Source organism: Myodes glareolus, chromosome 20 (assembly GCF_982192425.1).
Source record: "Myodes glareolus chromosome 20, mMyoGla1.1, whole genome shotgun sequence".
Classification (NCBI taxonomy): Eukaryota; Metazoa; Chordata; class Mammalia; order Rodentia; family Cricetidae; genus Myodes; species Myodes glareolus.
The window spans coordinates 62,802,201-62,823,648 of record NC_142045.1 but is presented as its reverse complement, the minus strand read 5'-3'; the positions used below and the strand labels follow the sequence as shown (position 1 = coordinate 62,823,648).

Here is a 21,448-nt window from a genome sequence, read left to right as displayed (position 1 = left end):
CAGTAAGGTTTGTCCTTTGGAGCTTCAGGCTCCCAGAACTTTACGGCCATGCTCATCTCCAAGCATATGTTAAGATACTGCTTCATTGTTTGTTCTGCATTTCTGCTCTCTAACATTGCTAACTTCAAAGGAATGTCATGGAAAATGGAAGAGAAAGTTTCTTGTGAGTTAGTAGAATCTTTCTAAAGATTCTCCTTACTAAATTTAAGTCATTGAACTGCCAGAATATCTTTAGATTTCTCACTACAAGGTGCACTGAGAGAAAAAAATCTGGATTAAGTTGTAGTTGTTGGATTTATTAATTTTTTTTCCTATGGTACTGGAGTTAAACTAAGGGATTGGATTCTGCAATCAAAAATAATGTTGACTGATAGATTGTGTGTGTGCTTAAATGTAGTGTGTAGAGATCAGGGCATAATTTTGTGGATTTGTTTCTTCCCTTCCACCATGTGGGTTCTAAGACTTTGTAGAAAGTGTTCTTATCTATTAAGATGTCTCAATAGTCCAGAATGGACCAAAGTAAGCAAAGTACCTTGTACACGCTATAAAGAAATTTGTCTTCTTTAGTTTCAGACAAAGGTAGCATTTCTCTAAACGAATATGTAAGTATGTGATGCAGGAGTGACTATCTGCTCCAATGAAACAGCTTGACAAAATTCCACGTGGCTTCCAAATGAACATGTTAAGTTTTCAAGTTTTTTAATCTAAAAAAAAATCTGTCTTTGATCAATTCACACGGTTTATTTACAAAACCAGGGGAGTACAAATCACTGGGTGTTAGATATGCAGAGATTACATAAGAGGGACCAGAAAATATACTGCTATTTTTAAATCAAATAATGACAGACAATAATTTAGCATAGTCAATAATGGTTATTTTGAGAGCTTGGAGCAGGAATGGCTGTGCTATGGAACTGGGCTCACTAAGTGGAAGAGGTTAAAAGAGGAAGAAGAAGCTTTCTCATGAGCTGAGCATGGGTGCTCACGTAAGGGCTGGGTCATTTCGACAAGAGCTCACTGGAACGATGTATTGGGAAGGAGTGAATCAGATTTTTGCATTTCATATTTTATGTATCTTAAATGCACATAACTCTTAGCCAACTACCAGTTAATTTTCATTAAAAAGAAAATTATAGCAAAAATGGTTTGAGTGTAGAAAATCTCAAATACTCATACTCCTGACAATATTTGCATGTTTGCTTTTTTATTTCTTACTATTCTTAAGTTATCTTGCCAAATTTTAGAAAAGTCTACGTGTATTCTTTGACATTTCAAAAAGCGTTCAGGTTAAGACTTTGGAAGGTTCTTATTTATCTTCACGATTTGCATATTTTGCTTTGCTGCATTCTTTAGTGAGGCATGGGTAGTATTGGCCAGAGGCCAGATAAGAGAGTGTCCTGTGGAACAGGAATTACATGTCACTGCAGAAAAATTTCACTCATAACTTCAGTTGAATTAACTCTCAAATTTACAACACAAGCTATAACTGAAAAAAAAGATGAGGGAGAGCTACTTATACACATTCATGGGAATATACATAGCATACATATGCAAGCAAATATATATTCAAGGAAATTTACTTTTTGCATTTAAGGATCTCTCTCTCAACTTAAATGATGGATTCCTAACTACTTTGGTGATTGATGAATTTTAGCAATTGTACTGCTGCCATCTTGTGGATTATCAGGGCATTAGTCAGTCTTCGGCTTGACAGCTTTTCCTCAACCTGTAACTTTTCCTCATGCCTGTAACTTTAATCGATTTTTGTTTTAGAACATTTAAATTTTAATATATTATGTTCATATTGTATTGAATATAGAATCTTATTTTCCATGGCACTACATGTTTTTCGATAAAACACTCTCAAATTATAAATTAGGTATATATTACTCTACTTTAAAAATTAAACTTGATGTGATGTTATGTTAGTCCACTTTTTCCTAATTCCAGAAAATATCAATTCATGTGTGATGCATAAGTTGTGGACTGACTTTTATCTCTTTTATTGGCCCAGCTGGTTTAGCGACCATCTCTTGTCTTGATTTCAATATGTTGGCCATAATCATCTGTTCTAAGAAGACTGTGGTAATGTCATTCAAAACTCATCTCTTCCATCGTTTATCATGATTCCTCATGATTCTAAGCTCAGTGCCTCAAGTTTCAACACAGGTGTTGGCTCTGTGTGACTTGGTCCTTCTCTCCCATCCCAAGTCTACCCGTGCCCTCCCTGCCAACTCTACCATTTCCTTACTGACTTTCTTCCATTTTCCTTAGAATAATCACAGGAAATTGTTTGTCAGTTGTACAACTTATTGTGACTCATTTACCCATACTTAACGTGTCTTAAAAGCCTTCTCTCCACAGCAGGAAGTATACATCTTACATGTTCTTTTTGAGCAGTATAACTCAAACAGCTAATTATTTTTATAAGTTTTTTTTATTTTATCAATTAAAATAACTAATTATTTTAGCTGATTACTTGTTAAATGTCTGTCTTATCTAATGGCCCATACACACAGAATAGGAAGATGTATAATCATTCTCTTTCATTGTTCTGTCTTCAATTACTTAATAAAACTCTTGGAATGCTATGTGTATATTTCATTATGTCTCTTGAAGGAGCTGAGATAAAACTTAAGCCAAGGTGTCACCTTTTCAACTGTACTGTCTTGCAATCTTCCACTTCCCTCTGTATTTCTTCTTATTCATAAGCTTCCCCTTATAACTAGGAATATCTGTCAGTGTAGGCCAGCTCTCCAAGGACTAGCTTCTCCACAGTGTATCATATCAGCACAAGCACCTAGCTGGCTTGTTTATTGTTCAGTCACCCTCCCTCCCAAAGCAGGTAATCTACTATGTTTTCCAGTGATAATATGATTTTATTAGGATGAATTTTAGAGGTCCATGTAGCTTATTATACCCAGAAAACTAAAAGAAAGATTAGAATCTACAAAGTCTCCAAACAAACAAAAAAGTCAGGACAAACAAAAAAAAGAACAGTGAACACTTTGAATAAGGTGTGCTGTGATCTTCACTAATACAGATTCTTTCGGACATAATTGGCTATGTACTTGACTGCAAGCATTGTCTCCTCACAGGTTGGGCGGATCTGGGACTCAGGAAGGAGAAAGCCATAGGTGCCTGTATCCCGGAGTTCAAAAGTGAAAGAATATTTTATTCCTTGATCATAAGCCCAGTCATCAGAGCCCCCGGCAGCAAGATCTGAAATGAGAAAACAGCAAAGGAAAAGAAATTAGCAGCTTCTCTGTGTAACCACAAATTCTTCACTGTGAAAAATATTATGGATAGACTAACTATTCAAAGAAAAATGAAGTATTTCAAAAAATCAATCAAATTTTGCCCTAGAATTATTTTATGAGAATGATCTCAGAAAGGACTTTTTAGAGAGATGAAAGTCTCAGTGCACTCATATGTGGTGGGGGAGCGCATTAGGAAGAGTTCACTAAAGAATGGATGTCTTCAAGGGAAGCATAAGCACCTTCAAGTGGAAAGAGGACAGCACCCCAAGTTTCTAGAAACCTAAGAATCATGAAGCTTGGCAGCATGAGGGTTAAGGGTGTCCCACTTCTCTTTTACTACTGGAGACTCAACCTGGATCCTTGTTCATGTTAGGCAAGGCCTTTAACACCAAGGCACGCTACTCCTACTCACTAGGTTTGCACCTTTTATCTTTGGTGTCTGACAACTGCCCTGGCATAATTATTCATTCAGCTGATTCATTATATTATAATTTTGTTGTCACTAATATGTTTGTTTATTATTGTTCATTGATTTAAATCAAGAACTGACCTTCTCCCACTGAGCTGCAAACCATGTGCTCATCTCTAGAGATGCTGGGACAAGAAGAGATATTGTCCCTACCCCTTATTGTCTTGCAGACAGTGGCAAGATAAACATAATTGAACTTATCTGAATAAACCCATGGTTAAAAACATTGGTGAGCAAGTAAGTCATCTCTGCTAGAACCACCTTAAGAAGACACCTTATAAAATGAGGCCACAGAAGGTACTACTCCATTGTCAGCTTAACAAACGCAGCAGCTAAGGCTGGAGTCTCCTCAGTTGCAGTGGAGGCCCTTTGATGACACCAGACTGAGTCTTTTTCCTTGTGTCGTTTTCTAATCCTTTCAGAATTTGGGCAAAAAGAAATCACTGGAGGGGAGAGGAAATCCAAAATTGGTTCTGAGGATTGTGCCTTTTAAGGTAATTTTGAACTCTGCAGTGACCATAATGCTGAGGTCTAGTTCAAATCTTTTCTTTCTGTTGTGTGTGTGTGTGTGTGTGTGTGTGTGTGTGTGTGTGCATGCTCACACGCATGCTTGCGTGAACACGTGCATGTTGCATTGTGTAGACGGCGGTACTGAATTCCTTGGAACTGGAGTTATAGGAGTTTGTGACTCAACCATGTGGGTAGTGGGAATTGAACCAGGGTTCTTTGTCAAAGCCGTGTCATTCTCATATTGTAGCCCCTCCTTTCTTCTTCCCTTTAAGACCTCTTCCCTACCCTCCTCTCCTGGCCCTTCTCTAGTTTCCTGTCATTCATATACACTGGCTCTGGAACAAATACACACATATGTAAAGCCAAGATTTGCAGTTAGTGAGAACATGCAGTCTTTGTTTTTATAGTCTGGGTGACTCTACTCTGTGTAATATTTTCCAGTTCCACCCATTTTTTTCTTAAAATTGTACAATTTCATTTTTTCTTTATGGCTAAATAAAATTCCACTGTGTATCTATTTGCCTTGCTGTGTGTGTGTATATCTGTGTATGTGTGTGTGCGTGTTTTGTTTGCACACATGGAGAAATTGGATTTTTCTGAAGAGCGGTTTATTCCTCAAGAAACCCTCTTTCCTACCACTCTTTTAACGGATAAATTACTTACTACTGTGTTTTCACACTGCAAGGATCCTTCAGTTACGCATCTGAGTGACCACCTTGGATATAATATCCTCAGCACGCACGACACTTGGTCTGGGTGTGTTCTTACTTTGTAATATTAAGGTCATCTCTCTTAGCAGCTGTGTCTTTCCATGCTTTGCGATGGTGGCTTCTTTGAACATTGCCTTTGTCTACCTGCTCCCTCTCTTCTTCCTGCTTCCCTACTTTGTATCCTTCCTTCCTTTTTGTTTTTGCATCTACTGAGATCTTGGCACACAGTGGAGGCCCAAGAAATGCATATGGAAATGTGGTTTGGAAGGAATATTTCTTTCTCTATCTATCTACTGAGTAGAAGAATACATATTTCACTTAAAAGTCACTGTGTGACAAAGTTATATATTTTCAATGGGGAGAAAAGAAATGCAGTGGGAAGCATTTGTTCCTTCCTAGACATATGATTTCTTTGCATAGTTGTGAACCCTGGACTCACAGATTGTTGTTGCTCCTGGGCCATATGTGTACTTGGTGCCATACAGAGAGGCGAGTTCCTTGGCTGCACCTTTCACCAGGGCATTCTGGAAAAGAATCATGAGGAAGTGAAAAAATGAAAACAACCATGCCTAACAACCACACACCCTGTACACTTGAAAAAAAAACGAAGATATTTATGACACATTTGAGGGTTAATATTTTACGCTTTTTCAATGTCTATTTCAAGTTTTCCAGTTTAGTAATACTGAAATTCACAAGGAAATCTTGAGAAAGGATGTCTTCCCCAGTGCAAAGCAAAGACCAGGAAGGCTTTATGCTATAACAAAGGTTGTTGACGTCATTGCACAGGAACAATACTTGAAAAAGACAAACAAAACAACCATGACTTGACCATGTGATAGGTAAAGAGCAAACACTGAGTCATTACAAGATGGTATGATTAAGGGCCAGAGTACTAGCAACTGAGCACACAATGATTGTGTAGAAAATGTAACTGTCTTTTGGAGTACATTCCTGTCTGAGACTGACATTGGCTTCTAAGGGCTGTTCTTTTATTGTTATCACTATTAAAGGAGCATTTAGTGTGTGCCTCAGCCTCTCCAGCGCCTGTCCTCAAACGCTCTCTCATATGGACAACCATTTTAGGATTACCTCACCATCCATCTTCAATTACTCTAACTTCCTCTTCTGGTGAAAAGACTCAATGTGAACTCACTTCAGAGGTCTGTCTCAAGTCTCATCTCATATTCTTTCTGATGTAGGATTTCCTAAATGGGCCCCGTACCCCTCAACTTCTTCTCTTTATTGCTGACTTTAGGTATTCTTCTTCCTTCATTGAATGCCCTTCCCCCTCTTGGCTTAAACAGAGAGTTTTTAATCATCTCTCAGGTGTACTTTCATGTTATCTTCTCTGTGAATTTGCTCCCTCACTCTCTTTAAGAGCAATGGTCTCTATTTTGCAGTAGTTCCTGTCTATCAGAGTTCCTTCAGCCCATTGAAATCAGTTTTTCGGGCATCTATTATTTATATTATTTCTCTGGAGGATTTGTGGCTAGTCTTTTTTTGAATTTTTGTTCTGTATTCTTTATATATAGCTCAATTGACATTGAACTTAAGATTCTTATGCCTCGGCTAGGGTATTCATTTCTATCCTCAGAAGGCCACTCAGTACAGGTTGGTTGAGTGAGTCCTGTACTGGGCTCAGGAACATTATAAATAGGACATATCTGGATGGGTCACATTGTACCAAGCTTTTCAAGATGGATTGTGACTTCCTGAGCAAGCAGAGACTAAGGATGGTATGGAAGTGGGCATGATATCATGTATTTATGGCTGATTGAGTGTCATATTTAGATGCTGACATTAATTACAAAGGGAGAAACCTAGACTCTTTTTCTAACTCATTTAAAGCTAAAAGACATAAAAAAGACAAAACAATATTAATCAGTTAAAATATTGTATGTTAAATTCTAATTATCTTAACAAAATTCCGTACAATCAGTATAGGTCTTTTCTTTTGACAAATTCAAATAATTTCACCACATGTACTCATTTGTCTTCCCAATATCATCAGTCCACATTATAATACCATAGAATTTTCCAGCAGAATTCAATGCTGTGTGGAAGAGCACACTCAATGGGAATGTTGCAGATGAATACCTAGCCCCTGTTGAAAACTGTGGGTGAAAGTGTGATTCTAGCATTTGCCACAGTGTGTGTGTGTGTGTATGTGTGTATTTCATTTAAAAATCACTGTATATATGTGTATACATACACACACACATATAAAAGTGTATAAATATACATACATTTATATATGTTTGTTTATATATGGGACTAGGGAGCCAGAAGAACCAAAAAATAAAAATAAAAAAATAAAAAAAAACCAATGCAGAAGACCTACAATTCAAAACTCTGGTTAAGGACACTGTCATTGGAACCTGTCATTTGAGGAACAGGGTTTGAAACTATGACTAATGCATACATAGTACATTAACCTTATACTTCATAAAGAGTTCTTCCTAACAGCTAGAAGCAAAATGCAGAGGGACTAAAAGAACATGCCCAAGGGTATGTAGCCAGCTGTGGCCAGCTTGAACTATGACATTCTTTCAATTTACTCTGAAAGAAGTGTTTTTGGAACTGGTTTCCTGATTGCCAAGAACAGGAGGAGTTTAATATACATCAGCATAGATAAAGTCAAACATGGCCTTTATTAATCCTTAGCTTTGAGTGTCCTACTATATTTTATGCAGGTTTTCTTAATGTAGGAGCATTTAAAGAAAAAGACAGTGTAAAATGTCACAAACCTGAGGGAAAAGAGTACCACACTAGTCACTGGGCCTTAGGTTGTTGGGGCCCAGTGTGATGAACAGCAGACAGAGTTCTTCTCGAACCTGTGCTCCAGAGACCTCAGGCTAAAAACATCTCTGCACATGACGCTCATCCAAGTCCTTGCACACTACTAGAATTGGGCTAAATTTCCAGAGCCAATTATTGCAATATAGGAAAACAAGATCCCACAACCAAGTCTGAGGTATGAAATAATTCTAGAAAATTTAACTTGACCACAATTTAACTGCCCTTGTCGATGAACACATGTGATAATGGGAACCTCAAGTTATCTCTAACTTTGGTTTCCTTCCTCCTGTCCTGTGATTATCTCAACTTATACCAAGGGGCCAATAGGAAATGTTACTTTTATAATTTTGCTGCCTAATGAGGTCTTTAGCTTCAAGCCGGCACCAAAGAGAAAGCACTTGGACCTGGGAAATTCCTGGTTCTGAGGAACAATAGCAGTGAAGAAAAAAGTCAGGAAACAACTGGTGTAGGCCAGCTGGGCTGCTCCCTCCCCCAGATCCTGGGAGCAATGTGGGCTAGAGGAATGCTACCATTGACATGAAGCAACTTTTCCCTTCTCTTGACCTGCATGCCTATTCCTTACTCTTTGACGGTCAAGGAAACTGATGGTGAGTCAGTTGAATTTGTAGTCCACAGAGTTTTTCTTTTGGTAAAAATGGTGTTTCTCCCAAATACATTTTAAAAATAATTATTGCATAACACAGGAAAGGGGTAACCTTTGGCTACTGACATTTGCAGAATGTCATATTTCATTTTTGAGGAAGATATAAGATCCTGTGAAAGCCAAGAGCCTTTGGTCAGAAATGTGACTCTGCTCTTACCTTTGTGTAGAGAAGTTTCTCAATCTCTGCTCTCCTGGTATTTGACTGGATTACTGTGTGTTTTTATGGGGGGAAGGTAGGTCTCCTCAGACACTGTTGCATGTTTATTAGCATTCTCTGTCCTCTACCAGAATATGTCAGTAAGCTCACATAGTATGCCAATCATAATGTCACACAAACATTACCAAATGTCTTCTCTGGGTATGAGTGCATAGAAAATTGGTACAAAGTGAGGTAAAAGACACAGTTATGGCAGATGAGAATTTAGGAGAAAAGTTAAAAAGGAAGATATAGGTTTTGAAGGTGTCTCTGCTGATGATGTTTTAGATATGCCTCCAGCACCTTGGTTCCCCAAAATACCATCTTGCCAGCAAGATTAATAGATTTAGCAAAAATATAGACTCCCAATTAAATGTAAACTTCAAATAAACTAGGGACATTGTTCTATTATGAGGATTTGAGAAACTATTAAAGTAAAAAATTAGTGATTTTATGGAAAACTAAATTAAATAGGGAGTCATGTAACAAACCTAACTAGTATTTACCACATCTTTAGCTTCATGGCTCACTGTGATATATGCTCCTATTTTGACATCCAGGGTCTTCCACAAGATGTTCAACTTTACTGCCCACCTTTTTTATTTTTTTCTTTTTCTTTTCTTTTCTTTTTTTTTTCCAAGAACACTCCTTAACTCTGTTTTTCATCCTGACTTTTGATGGTTTTATTCTATGTTTTCAATGCTCCCTCCTTCCCTGTCCATCTGAATCATGTCCAATCCTTAACTCTCAGAATAAATATCACATCACCCTCTCTCTCCTCCTCCTGCTTTTCTAGATAAGGTTTTTCTATTTAGCCTCGGCTGTCCTAGTACTCCCTATGTAGATCAGGCTGGCTTTGAATTCACAGAAATCAACATGGCTCCACTGCCTTTGTGCTGAGAATAAATGCATGCGCCACTTCTCCAGCTGCTTTCTTATTGAATATGTAACACTTGTTACCATTTCCCTCCGATGAATCCTACAGCTGTGCACAGTTAAACATCTGGTTATGTACTGTATAGTTTCCTGCCTCTGAGTTTCAGTAAAATCCTAAGTTTTTAAATGGCAGGGGCCTTAATTTATGAAACCTAGTATGCACTCAGTACAGTTTCTCTTAAGTCATGTACTATTGTCCCAGGAGGAGAATTTTATCAATCCAGGAACTCTGTAATGATATATTATCAACAAGCTTCTCTGTTAAAAGACATTTTATGGTTTCATCTAAAATTTTTGGGTAGTTTTTTGTTTGTTTGTTTTTGAAATGAGAGATTCTGAGAAAATACTTTAGATACTTTATGCCCCAACCTCTATTCTCCTTAGTTGTTAGCAGCCCATTGACTGTGGTATTATGTCCTTGCTAATCCAGTGATTAGGTAGGCACATAGTGTCAGCTGTGATGGGCATGTGCATAGCACTGTCTTTGTCTATCTTCTAATTAATATTTATTACTTTTTAATCTTTACATTTGTTTATAAATGTGACTTTACATTTCATTTATATCCTTGTGTAAGGTGTTAGACATCCTTGTGTAAGGTGTCAAGATTCCTTTTTTTTGAGACAAATTAAATTGTGATTACCAATTTGTACTAACACACTCAGCTTGACAGGATTCTATTTTTGTAGCTCACTAATTAAAGTTTCATGAAGAAGCAGTGAGTGACATGCCATTGAATTGGAAGGTGGTTTTAATCTGTGGTGACATTTAACAGTTTTTCAGAGTATTGTCATTTTTTCTGGTTATTGTCATCTTTCTGCTTTTGGATAATGAATATATACTCATTAAAAGAATGGTCTGTGATTTAAGATTTTACCCTGAGAAGTAAGTGTTATCAGTCAATCTAAGTTAATACTTTGTAATATACAAAGTCAGTGGTAATCACAGGTGGAATGCAAAAACATTTTTAATGAATTTCCTCAAGAAAGTTGATAGTGTACCATAATAGAATATGTAGAATGTGTAGAAGTATGTGGGCCTTAAATTGGTAAGTAGTATTGACCCAGATATAAATCTACACACCTACGAACACCTAATTTTTAAAACAAAAGAATTCAGAAATACACATGGTAAAAGAATAACATCTTCAACAAATGGTGCTGATCAAACAGGATGGGAGAAAGTAGAAAAATACAAAGAGATCCATACTTATCACCCTGCACAAAACTCAACTCCAAATTCATCAAAGACCTCACCATAAAACCAGTACATTGAACCTGACTGAAAAAAAAATTGGAAGAACAGCCATGAACATATTGGCACAGGAAAAGACTCCTTAAACAGAACACAAATGGCAAAAGAACTAATATGAGCAATTAATAAATAAGACCTCATAAAACTGAACAGTTTCCACATGTCAAAGGACATTGTTAAGAGAACAAAATGGCAGCCTACAAAATGGGAAGAGATTTTTATCAACTACACATCATAATAGAGGGCTAAAATACAAAATATATAAAGAACTCAAGAAACTAAATATCAAGAAAATACACCAACTTAAAAATAGGGTGCAGATCAAAACAGAATTCTCAATACTGGAAATCCAAATGACTGAGAAGCATTTAAAGAAATATTCAATATTCTTAGCTATCAGGAGAATTAAAACCAAAACAATTTTGAGATTTCATGTTATACCTGTCTGAATGGCTAAGATAAATAAAACAAATGCCAGCTTAAACTTGCAAGAATATGGCATGTGGCGTAGGAGGTGGGGGTCACTCTTTAATTGCTGGTAAGAGTTAAACTTGTATAGTCACAGTGGAAATCAGTGTGGAGATTCTTCAGGAAGATGTGAATCAGTTTTTTTCAAGATTCAGCTACACCACTCCTGGGCACACACTCAAATGATGCTTCATCTTACCAAAAGTACACTTGCTTAACTTGCTGCTCTTATTGCTGCTCTATTCATCCTAGTCAGAAATTGGAAATAACCTAATTGTCCCTCAACAGAAAAGATAAAGAAAATGTAGTACTTTGACATAATGGATTATTATTCAACTATTAAAAAAACTGACATCATGAAATTCAAAGGTGAATGTATTGAACTAGAAAAAAATCATTCTGAGATCCACAAAGATACAAACAGTATGATTCTAATTATTTGTGGATATTAGTTGGTAATCAGGAATCAAAGGTTATGTATAGAGTAAGGGCCTACAAGGTGACAGAGAAATAGAGTAGATAGTTAGGGATGGATGGTGGAGGGACTAGAATGGAAAGATCAAGTGGGTGAGAGGAATGGAGTGGGACGTGATTCAGGGGATATGAGAAGAGACAGTTAAAATTCAGGGACATTTGAGAGGTAATATGGAAATATAGTAGGTACTTTCTAGAATATGTATATGAAGGTGATCTAATTGAAAAAAAATAATGGGGATATCGTCTATCAATCTGCCATTTCTTGTCACCAAACAAAAATTCTGGTACTGAGATTTGGTTACTGGGTCCCATGGTGTGCTGGTCTGAATGAAAATAACCCCAGTACTTTCATAGGGAATGGTTCTACTTGACAATTATAAAGTATTGTTTCTTGGAGTAGGTATTGTCTTGTTGGGGGAAGTGTGTTACTGGGAGTTACAAATGCTCTAAGACACGTGGAAATTTCCAATCCACGCAGACTTTGCAAGACAATTGATTGCTCTCTACAAACATACAGCAGGTTCCCATTTCTGAGGACAACACCTAGAAAATTCATTGAACATGGAGAAGCTGAGCTTATGCCTACAAGAGCCTTCACCCCTATGTTTTAGCATCTTTTGTACATGAAGGTACTCTGCATACTATAAAAAGAGAAATGTAAACACAAAGACAGCCACAAACCCCTTGATCTAAAATGGTGTACTACCTAAAAGATATGATAGGGGAATGTCAGCAGAAAGCTTGTGGGAGTAACCAACTAATATCTGATTTCACATAGGCCCACTTCACAAGATAAAATCCATTTTAACATTGCTTGGGCAATCAAGAACTGAAGACTAGATATCTCAGGGACCTAGGGTAAATCTAAATACTATTGCTATAAAAAATACAAATAAAATGATTTATTTTCTGTCACTCATATGAGTATTCTGTCACTCATAGATCAGTGCTTTGCTGAGCCATCATCAGAGATGCTTCCTCCTGCAGAAGATGGGAAGGAACACAGAGATTCGCAGGTAGACATTTTGTAGAAGGTGAGAGACCTTGAAATTTTTCAGCTCTACTTAGAATGTTTCCTTCAATTCCAGCCCCCTCTGGAGTTCAGCAATCCCTGAGAAAGAGGAGTCAGAAAGGGTGTAAGAGCCAGAGCAGATGGAGAACAACAAGAAGCAAGGGCCTCTAAATCAAAATGATGAAACTTCATATGAGTCACAGACTGAAGCAGAATGTGTAGAGTCAGCACAGGTCTGTATCCCACCCTCTACATAGATTATGGCTTCAAGTTTAGTATTTTTATGGAACTCCTGAGGGATCAAAGAGACAGGTTTCTGATTTTTGTGTTATCTCTTGATCTCTTTTCCTTCTGTTGGTTTGTCTTATCTAACTCCTTTATGATAGATTTTTATTATAATTTATTTTGTTATATTAAATTATCCCTTATAACTATTATGTTTACTAATTAGAGGCAAAAAGGAAGTGGATTTGGGTGAGGGGAGGAAGGGCAGAAATGGGCAAAGTGGAGGGAAGTAAATCATAATCAGGATATATTATGTTAGAAAAAAACTATTTTCAATGAAAGAAAAAAAGTTCTTGGATATGGTGGCAAACTAAAAAATTTTCCAATAGCCGCTATCTCAAGGCTCAGGGTTACCATACCCTTACTATTAGTTTCAGCTTCTCTAAGCCTTCATGTCTAGGCTGGAAAATGAGAAGCAGACCAGAGGATTTCTTAAATTATCTTATAATTTCTAATGTTGAAAGATCTTTTTGTTCTGGACTGGCAGTGTTGGGTTTACTCTGCTTTCTTTTGGATCAGTGTGTGAGGTGGGATAAGGAACTTAGCTGCTGTTCTTCTAGCTTCCTGCTTCTCACTTTGAATTATTGCAATATTATTTATTACTGTTGCTAACTAGTCTATATGTATCAACCAAGGACTTGGATATTTTTCACAACTGGTATATGCAGTCTTATGGTTAGTACTGGAGAGATTTCCATCTATGTCTCACAGTTTTTAATTTTCTCTGATCATAAATAAATCTCAAAGTTTATACTTCCTTGTCCTTTAAAATTTTGAAAATCCAAGTATAATTTCTGAGCCTTAAAACTTCATTTGAAGATAAAATAGCATTAAATAATAATGTCTACAAGAAGGACTGCATGGTTTGTGAATCCAGAGGAGTCATGAGCACTTTGTGTTCTTATTCTAAATTATATGAAATGGATAAACACAAATTGCACTCCACATATTCTTACTATTCCTGCATTTTTATTGTTCCTCTGGATATGTATTTTTAGAAGTCATTTTTAATCTATAGAGCTACTTTTGTTTTAATTTGTGTGTGTGTGTGTTACCAATTCAAATGCTCTCAATCCTGTCTTGCTCTTTTGGGCCATTGGTCTCAACTTCTTATAGCCAGAAACTTAAAAATATTATACATATATATATATATATATATATATATATATATATATATATGACTTTAAAATATATTTGCATCGATGTTTGATACTAATGTGACTTCTATGAACTTATAATAATTAATTGCTTTCGCGATTATATCTTGATCGTTGAACAATACTGCTAATATTTTCAAAGATACTTAAACTTTTAAAAATTGTTCCCTATATTTAGAAAGCCTCAATCATACTATTTGATTACTGAATGATTTATTATTGTTTTATCTGATCAAACAATAAAACAAACAATTTTAGAATCTCACAGTAAGTAACAAAACCACTAAATGTTACAACTTCTTAATGCCATTTGCCATATTCTGTTCAAGTCAAATCTACATCAAGCAGATTGGCCAAACATACTGACAAAAATGAGTTGTGCTCATCAAGGACTTTGTTGGTTATCTCCAATATGACAAATAGTCCTTTGATAAGTGTTGTGATTTGAAAATGAAATGTCCTCCATATGCTCATGTGTCCCAATACTCAGTCTCCAGCTGGTGGAACTGTTTGATCTTTGGGAGTTAGAGTCTTACTGGAAGAAACATCTCACCAGGGACAGGATTTGTGGTTGTGCAGCTTAGCCCTACTTGTGTTCTTTTTCTCTGGGTTTTCCCCCCATGTGTGTATAAAATGTGTCCTCTCTGCTTTCTAACTGCCAGAGCAGCCTCATGCTCCTGACCTGCCTTCTCTGCCATGATGAACTTTAACTCCTCTGGAACCCTAAGGCAAAATAAATCTCTTTTGCCTTTGCTAGCTTTTGGTCAGGGTATTTTTTATCACAGCAACAGTAATCACTATTGTGGAAAATCTAAAGGCAACTACAGTCATCTTGAATATTAGTAAATAAATCACATTCAATGGAAATTTTTCTCTGTATCAAAATTCCATTTACTCAGATAATTCAATTCCTTAATATATAGTATACACATATATACAGGCCACACACACTCACACACACACATGCACACACATACACAATACACAATCTTTACTCATGATACTAGAAAGTGAACTTCCAGAAATTGTTCTGACAACTTTTTCAGAATCAGAATAAAAATTTTCAACACTGAAATGGTCTACTCCCTCACCCCACATTGCAAGCACTCACCAATTCGTCATTGTTACTAGGCAGCTTATTGGCATAGGAGTAAGGGTAGAGCATCATCTGGGAGTACGAGTGAATTGTCAAATAGGCCTTGATAGAGGAGAGGTTCTGGCGGATGAAATCTGCCAAGGCCTTTGTCTCCTTTTCAGACTCTGCGGCTGGTCCACAGTAAGTGTCAGAGCAGGGACTTCGAGAAGCTCCCACTTCTGCAAAAGTGTATATTTCTATTAGTGGCCCATAATCACCTGCTGAAGTTCTCATAGGAGATGTTAGGTGTTTCAGATTTTCAAATTAGAAAGCAAGATAATATAAGGCATTATGTTAGGAGTCTTTACAACAATTCTTTATGATTTCTCATCTATCTGCTATCTATCTATCTATCTATCTATCTATCTATCTATCTATCTATCTATCTATCATCTATCTACCTATCTAATGTATATCTATCTATGCATACATTTGGATGTTTTTAAGCAAATATAATAAGGAATTACACATGAAATCACTAATATTTTTCCATTTTAGGTCTTTTTTAACATCAGTTTTTATGAAGACAAGTAGTATCTGTATGTTCTGACTGTACTTCAGTCTATACTGTATATATGTATACACAATGAGATCAAGACAATATAGGAAAATTAATAGTTTAGTTTTTATTAATCATATTCATGAAAAATCCTATGTTACTATGATCACTTAATCACATCACAATTTTCTTTAAATGATTATTTTTACTAACTGTGTCTAAACGACAGTTAGATTAGATTCTATAAATACATTTCTCACATTATTGGATTATGTCAGGTATGTCAGTTGGAGCTTTCAGAATTTAACATAAATATGTTCTGGGAACATAACACAAAATTTTGTTTCATATATTTTAATCAAATGAATCGATAAACTATTTTCTGTGCTTTGAGAAAGCTAAAATTCTAAAACATTAAACTTACTTTATAGTTTTTCTCACTTTGAATATTTACCTCTTGTTGTCTTATGCTACTTTACCTCTTACACTTTTTAAGAAATGGTTAGTCAGACAGATACTCACCACACCAACCAGCATTAAAATTTCTGTTTGGGTCTACACCCACACAGGAACTTCCAGCCTTAGTAGAGCGGGTCTTTCTCCACATTCGACTCTGAAAGTAGATTATATGGCTAGATCAGATATCACAGGAAGTAACTGGTAAGAATTCCATAAGTCTTTCTGAATTTATGTACCTTTGTCCAGGTGTAGACATAGCCGTCAATGTTGACCACAGGCAGAACATAAAAGTCCAGTTCATCAAGAAGCTGTGTCATCTGGCTCTCTTGTCCATAGGTGCCAACAGCCTGTATGTGAATAACAGTGTGGGATTTCATGGGATGAAAGGGATGATGCTATCAAAATTTAGATGACCTGTATACATGTTGACTTTGGTAATAGAAGCAGGGTTCTCTGCCTTGTTGCCAGCCTACATTTAAATTCAAACTTTCCCTGGACTTTCTTGGATGAAACATTGCAAATTAATTCAGAAGTTCTTTGAACAAAAGAAATTAGATTTCATATAACAAATTTGTATATTTTTAAAAATATCAATGTATGCAGTTTAGATTTACAGAAAAACTATAAAAATAGTGCAGGGAGTTCCTACACATTTTTATCTAGACTTCCCTAATATATCTCCTAAAAGTCTCATGATCTAATCTTTGTAGCCGTCAGAGGGTTTACTGAAATCCTTATTAGTATGATATTGTAAAGGCAAGGTTGTTCAATATTTTGCATATATTGGCTGGAATTCTCACTCTTTTAGCTGTCAGTCAGTCAAACAAAGGCAGGTGAGAAAGTACAATTTAGAGAAATTGAAATAAACCTGTTTTTCTAACTTAAAGATGCATCTGTCAAAGGTCTGTTGACACATGTTAAAACTAATTTCCCTCAATAGGAACTGGGAATTTTGGCTTTTGCGCGAGCGCGGGTGGTGTGTGTGTGTGTGTGTGTGTGTGTGTGTGTGTGTGTGTGTGTGTTTTGCTTTCTCATGTTATTAGATTATAAAGGAATTAATCAAAATTATTATTTCTATTTGTCAAAAATCATACTATGGACCCACCTCTTTTACAAACCACTGACAAAATGCAGGAGAAATCCACTCTCTTGCATGGAAACCACAATCAATGAAGATGGCAGGTTTATTTGGTTTAGTTTTGCCAACCTATTGTGAAAAAAAAGAAAGGAAGAAATGTGATTCACCTCTTAGCACTCAGGGGTTAACTTCCATTCCCTTTCAATATGTGAATGTGAATTCACATTCAATATGTGAATCCTGCCACTCAAACTGTTTTTGTCTCTGGATGCTCACAGTGTTTAAGCTGAAAGCTTGCATTATTATTAGACTTATCAAGCCTACATTTTTACAAGAAGCTTGATCACCCTCTTAAACTATATTCCCAAACACTTAATTCTCAACTATTGTTGTTAGGTGATGTGACTATGACAACCAAATTACTAATTATGATAGTTGCTAACTTTATGAAAAAATTTCATCTCTACACTTATATTTTTTCTTTTAATTTGGCAATGGAATTGCAGATCAGAAGTGGCATTGAGAATGACGAAAACAAGTTGTTGATTTTTACTATAACATGGCCTAATAAATGAGAGTAGCTCTACAGATCAATTCCAACAACAGCTTGCAACTTGCAAACGAACTTGGAAAGCTTTTCTGGAAGAGGAGAATTTCATCACTTAGATGCTTACAGGTGTGTGGTAATATTTATAAGACTTCTCATATTTTCTTTCTAAATCAATCAAAAGCAATTATGTAAAATGCACATAGAATGAAAGAATCCAATAAATCTGAGCTTTATAGGATTTTTTTCTTTTAGATAAGCAGGAAAACTATAAAACAGATGCTAGTGAATCAAAATTTATTGATTTAAATCACTCAGCTCATGTTTAGAGATTGTTACCTTGAGGAGATGTATGGCACGTCCTTCAAATGTGGTTCCAATGGTTCTCCGAGAAATGAGGTCTGGATTACCATTGGCAACTTCTTGAATCCAAGCCTCTATCTACCAAATGGAATTGTCCTTGAATTAATGTGAAATTGTTGATTCAAGCCCCAAACTCCAGAAAAAGAATCAGAATCAGGGGTACCCATACCGTTTCCCACTTGTTGTACTTGGTGTAACTGTGTCCACTTGCACGGGTGTGGCTATCAAACTGGGCTTCCAGAACGTTTCTCACATTGCTTATCAATACCCTGTTGAAGTCAAATTGGGTGTTTCTTATGAGTATATTTCCTTTCAGGGAACACACAAGAAAATTAGAGCCACAGCTTTAGTGGATGCTGCAGTACCTGCACTGATTTACACACTGCCTTCTGACTGTTACTGAGTTATTTAAGGGAAATTCTATTATAAATTGCAAAATGTGAGACATTGAGTACCCCAAGGATCATGAGTATGATGAAATTTTACAGGGCCCATACATCAAATACTTTAGTGACGCTAAACACAGAAATGGTTTTCTTTGATATTCTTTGCCTCAGGATCATGGGCATCCACACAACAATGCATATCTGAATCATATTTCTTTTATTTTATTTTTTAAATCTTGGATATTTTCCTGATTTTAGCATTGAAAGCCCCGTGTCCCAGAAACCTACTCCCTATGTAATGTGAGAGTTGGCCACTGAAGGCCAATCTTCAGGATTTTAGGAAAACAACTTACTCGTTAGAAAACCACAAAACTATGAACAGTACTAAATACTTTTTAGGTAAAAAGACACTAGGTTTAAAGAACTAGTGTCTGTTCTAGAATATTAGTTAGCTCCTGCCTGGCTCTGAGTGGCATAAGCTATGATTCTCTTACCCTTTAGTAAATAATTAAATATAAATTATTTATTACTTTAATAAATAATTAAATATAAATTATTAATTACTTTAATAAATAACTAAATATAAATTATTAATTACTTTAATAAATAATTAAATATAAGTTATTAATTACTTTAATAAATAATTAAATATAAATTATTTATTACTTTAATAAATAATTAAGGAAATTAATAAGCAAGTAAGCAGAGAAGTTCAAAAGACTAATTATTTAGAGCCTTCCAAAAACAAAAACTATGTAAGGAAATGTTTTAGAATAAGCAAAAACATGTCTCAAAGATCCAATTAGCCAGGATTCTTCTCCTTTAAAAAAAATAAAAAATAAAAAAAATTCAGAAAAATTACTTAAGATTCTTGAGATGTCATGTTAAATATACAAATCTAAAATTCTTCGAAAGCTAGGATCCGTGTAAAAGAAAGAACATGTGGTGTTTGTCTTTGTGAGTCTGGGTTACCTCACTCAGGATCATATTTTCAAGTTCCACTCATTTTCCTGAAAATTTCATAATCTCGTTGTCTTTACAGCTGATTAAATTCTGTTGTGTAAATGTAATTTTAAAAAAAAGAAAGAAAAAAACAAGTGTTTCTTTATTGGTGGTTAGCCTGATAATCCAAGCAGAATCAGACAGAATCAATCCAGACAGAACCCAGATGCCTGCCTATTCCTATAAATTCAGTTGAAAATTTCTACATTAGGGTCATACGTATGTGTGAGTGAGTATGTGCATGCATATTTATCTTTATCTCCCATTATTACTTTGAGAGAAAAGTATGCTTGGAAGGGAAAAACATCTGAGATGTCCTTGATCTCTGAATATCCCAGACAAAACAGGGCCAATTTGAAAGCTTCTCTCATTCAAGGTTAAGTTTTGCAGTGGTTTTATCTGACACGAGAGAATTGTAGATACACATCAATCATCTTCTTTTGCCCTCTTGTACCAAGGGAAAGCTATCAGGGACACCCTATGAACCTCAAATGTAGTCCCCTTCCAATTGGTAAATTTGGGTATTAGCATGTGTCTGTATATAGAAAATACAATAAATTAATGCTAAATTTGAGTTCTAAGTAAATTCTTTCTTAAAACTTAAGTCTCTTACTGTTTTAAAAGATAAAAAGGAGTAAATCTTACAGTTTATTTCAGCAAAGAAATTTTATTTGGAATAGTCATCAAAATTTTGTTAATGAGTTAGTATTCTGTGTATCACCCCAAACTTAGTAGCTTATAGTCACATAGGTCTATTAAAGTATAATTCTGGAGGTTAAGAGTTACACATAGGTCTCACTGGGCTAATAAAAAGGTTATCAATATGGATATATTTTTTTTTCTGGAGCTTCTAGAAAAGACCTGATCCCTGGCTAACATTACCTCCTCCATCTATAAGGCAAGCTATAGTAAACTGACTCCTTGATTTCAGTCATTTGGGGACGACATTTGAAGATTAAAATTCAATTTCTTTCTTTATACTCAACATTTTTACTAGAGGTCCAAAAATTTGAGAGGAAAGTAGAAGGAATTATGAGTTGGGAATAAAAAGGTCAAGGTAATGGCTTGGCTCAATTTATATATGAACTTTAGAAAAATAATACACTCCCTGAGCCTTAATTTCATGATTTGAGAATGGGGCTTTTGATGAGAGGATACTCAATATGCCTTTCAATTCTAAGATGAATTAAACCCATTGTTCTTGGTTCTCTACATAGAAGTAAAATAAAAACTCTTTGTTTACAATCTTTATAAACTAAGAAAACAGAGATATTAAACTTTCAGCTAGAAAAACACTGGGAAAATTATCTCCAAGGATAATTGATAGTGAAAAAATAGTCAAACACAAACAAAAATGAAAAATATAAATCTGAAAATGAAAAGGAACCAACTGACAGAAAACTTTAAGATAACAATTTTTTTCAGTATCATCCAATAGAAAGAAGAAATCCTGCCAAACACAGATGAAATACTTGGAACGGAAGAAAGATCCAGTAGAAATGGCACATGATGTATACCTTAACTTTTTATTTTATTCATACATGGACCTAAGTCCAGGGCCTTACATATGCAATGTGAACATACAGTTGAGCTGTATCCCTAGTTTTTATTCATAAGACATGCAAGAAAGTATGTAAGTTACATGGCGTCTCACCAGGTGTCTGAGGAAAATATATCCTAAATTAACTGCCTGAAGACTTTCAGTAGACATCTCTTATTTAAAGCCGTAATCATGGCCATTGTTAGTATTCAGCAATCAGTGTTAGATGGATGAATCAATG

General features: G+C 35.6%; 1 protein-coding gene across 1 annotated transcript in view; it reads right to left on the bottom strand.

The window, feature by feature from the left end:
• Positions 1-2,858: 2,858 nt before the first annotated feature.
• Cpb1 (carboxypeptidase B1) overlaps positions 2,859-21,448 on the bottom strand; it is a 30,079-nt gene continuing 11,489 nt past the window's right edge. Inside the window, exons 4-11 of the mRNA XM_048452616.3 lie at positions 18,449-18,548; positions 18,256-18,357; positions 17,397-17,498; positions 16,528-16,638; positions 16,355-16,445; positions 15,310-15,512; positions 5,389-5,473; positions 2,859-3,222 (exon numbers count right to left, since the gene is read on the bottom strand). Of these exons, the coding sequence (XP_048308573.1) occupies positions 3,035-3,222; positions 5,389-5,473; positions 15,310-15,512; positions 16,355-16,445; positions 16,528-16,638; positions 17,397-17,498; positions 18,256-18,357; positions 18,449-18,548 (982 nt within the window). The 3' untranslated portion in view covers positions 2,859-3,034. The remainder of the gene's footprint in view (positions 3,223-5,388; positions 5,474-15,309; positions 15,513-16,354; positions 16,446-16,527; positions 16,639-17,396; positions 17,499-18,255; positions 18,358-18,448; positions 18,549-21,448) is intronic.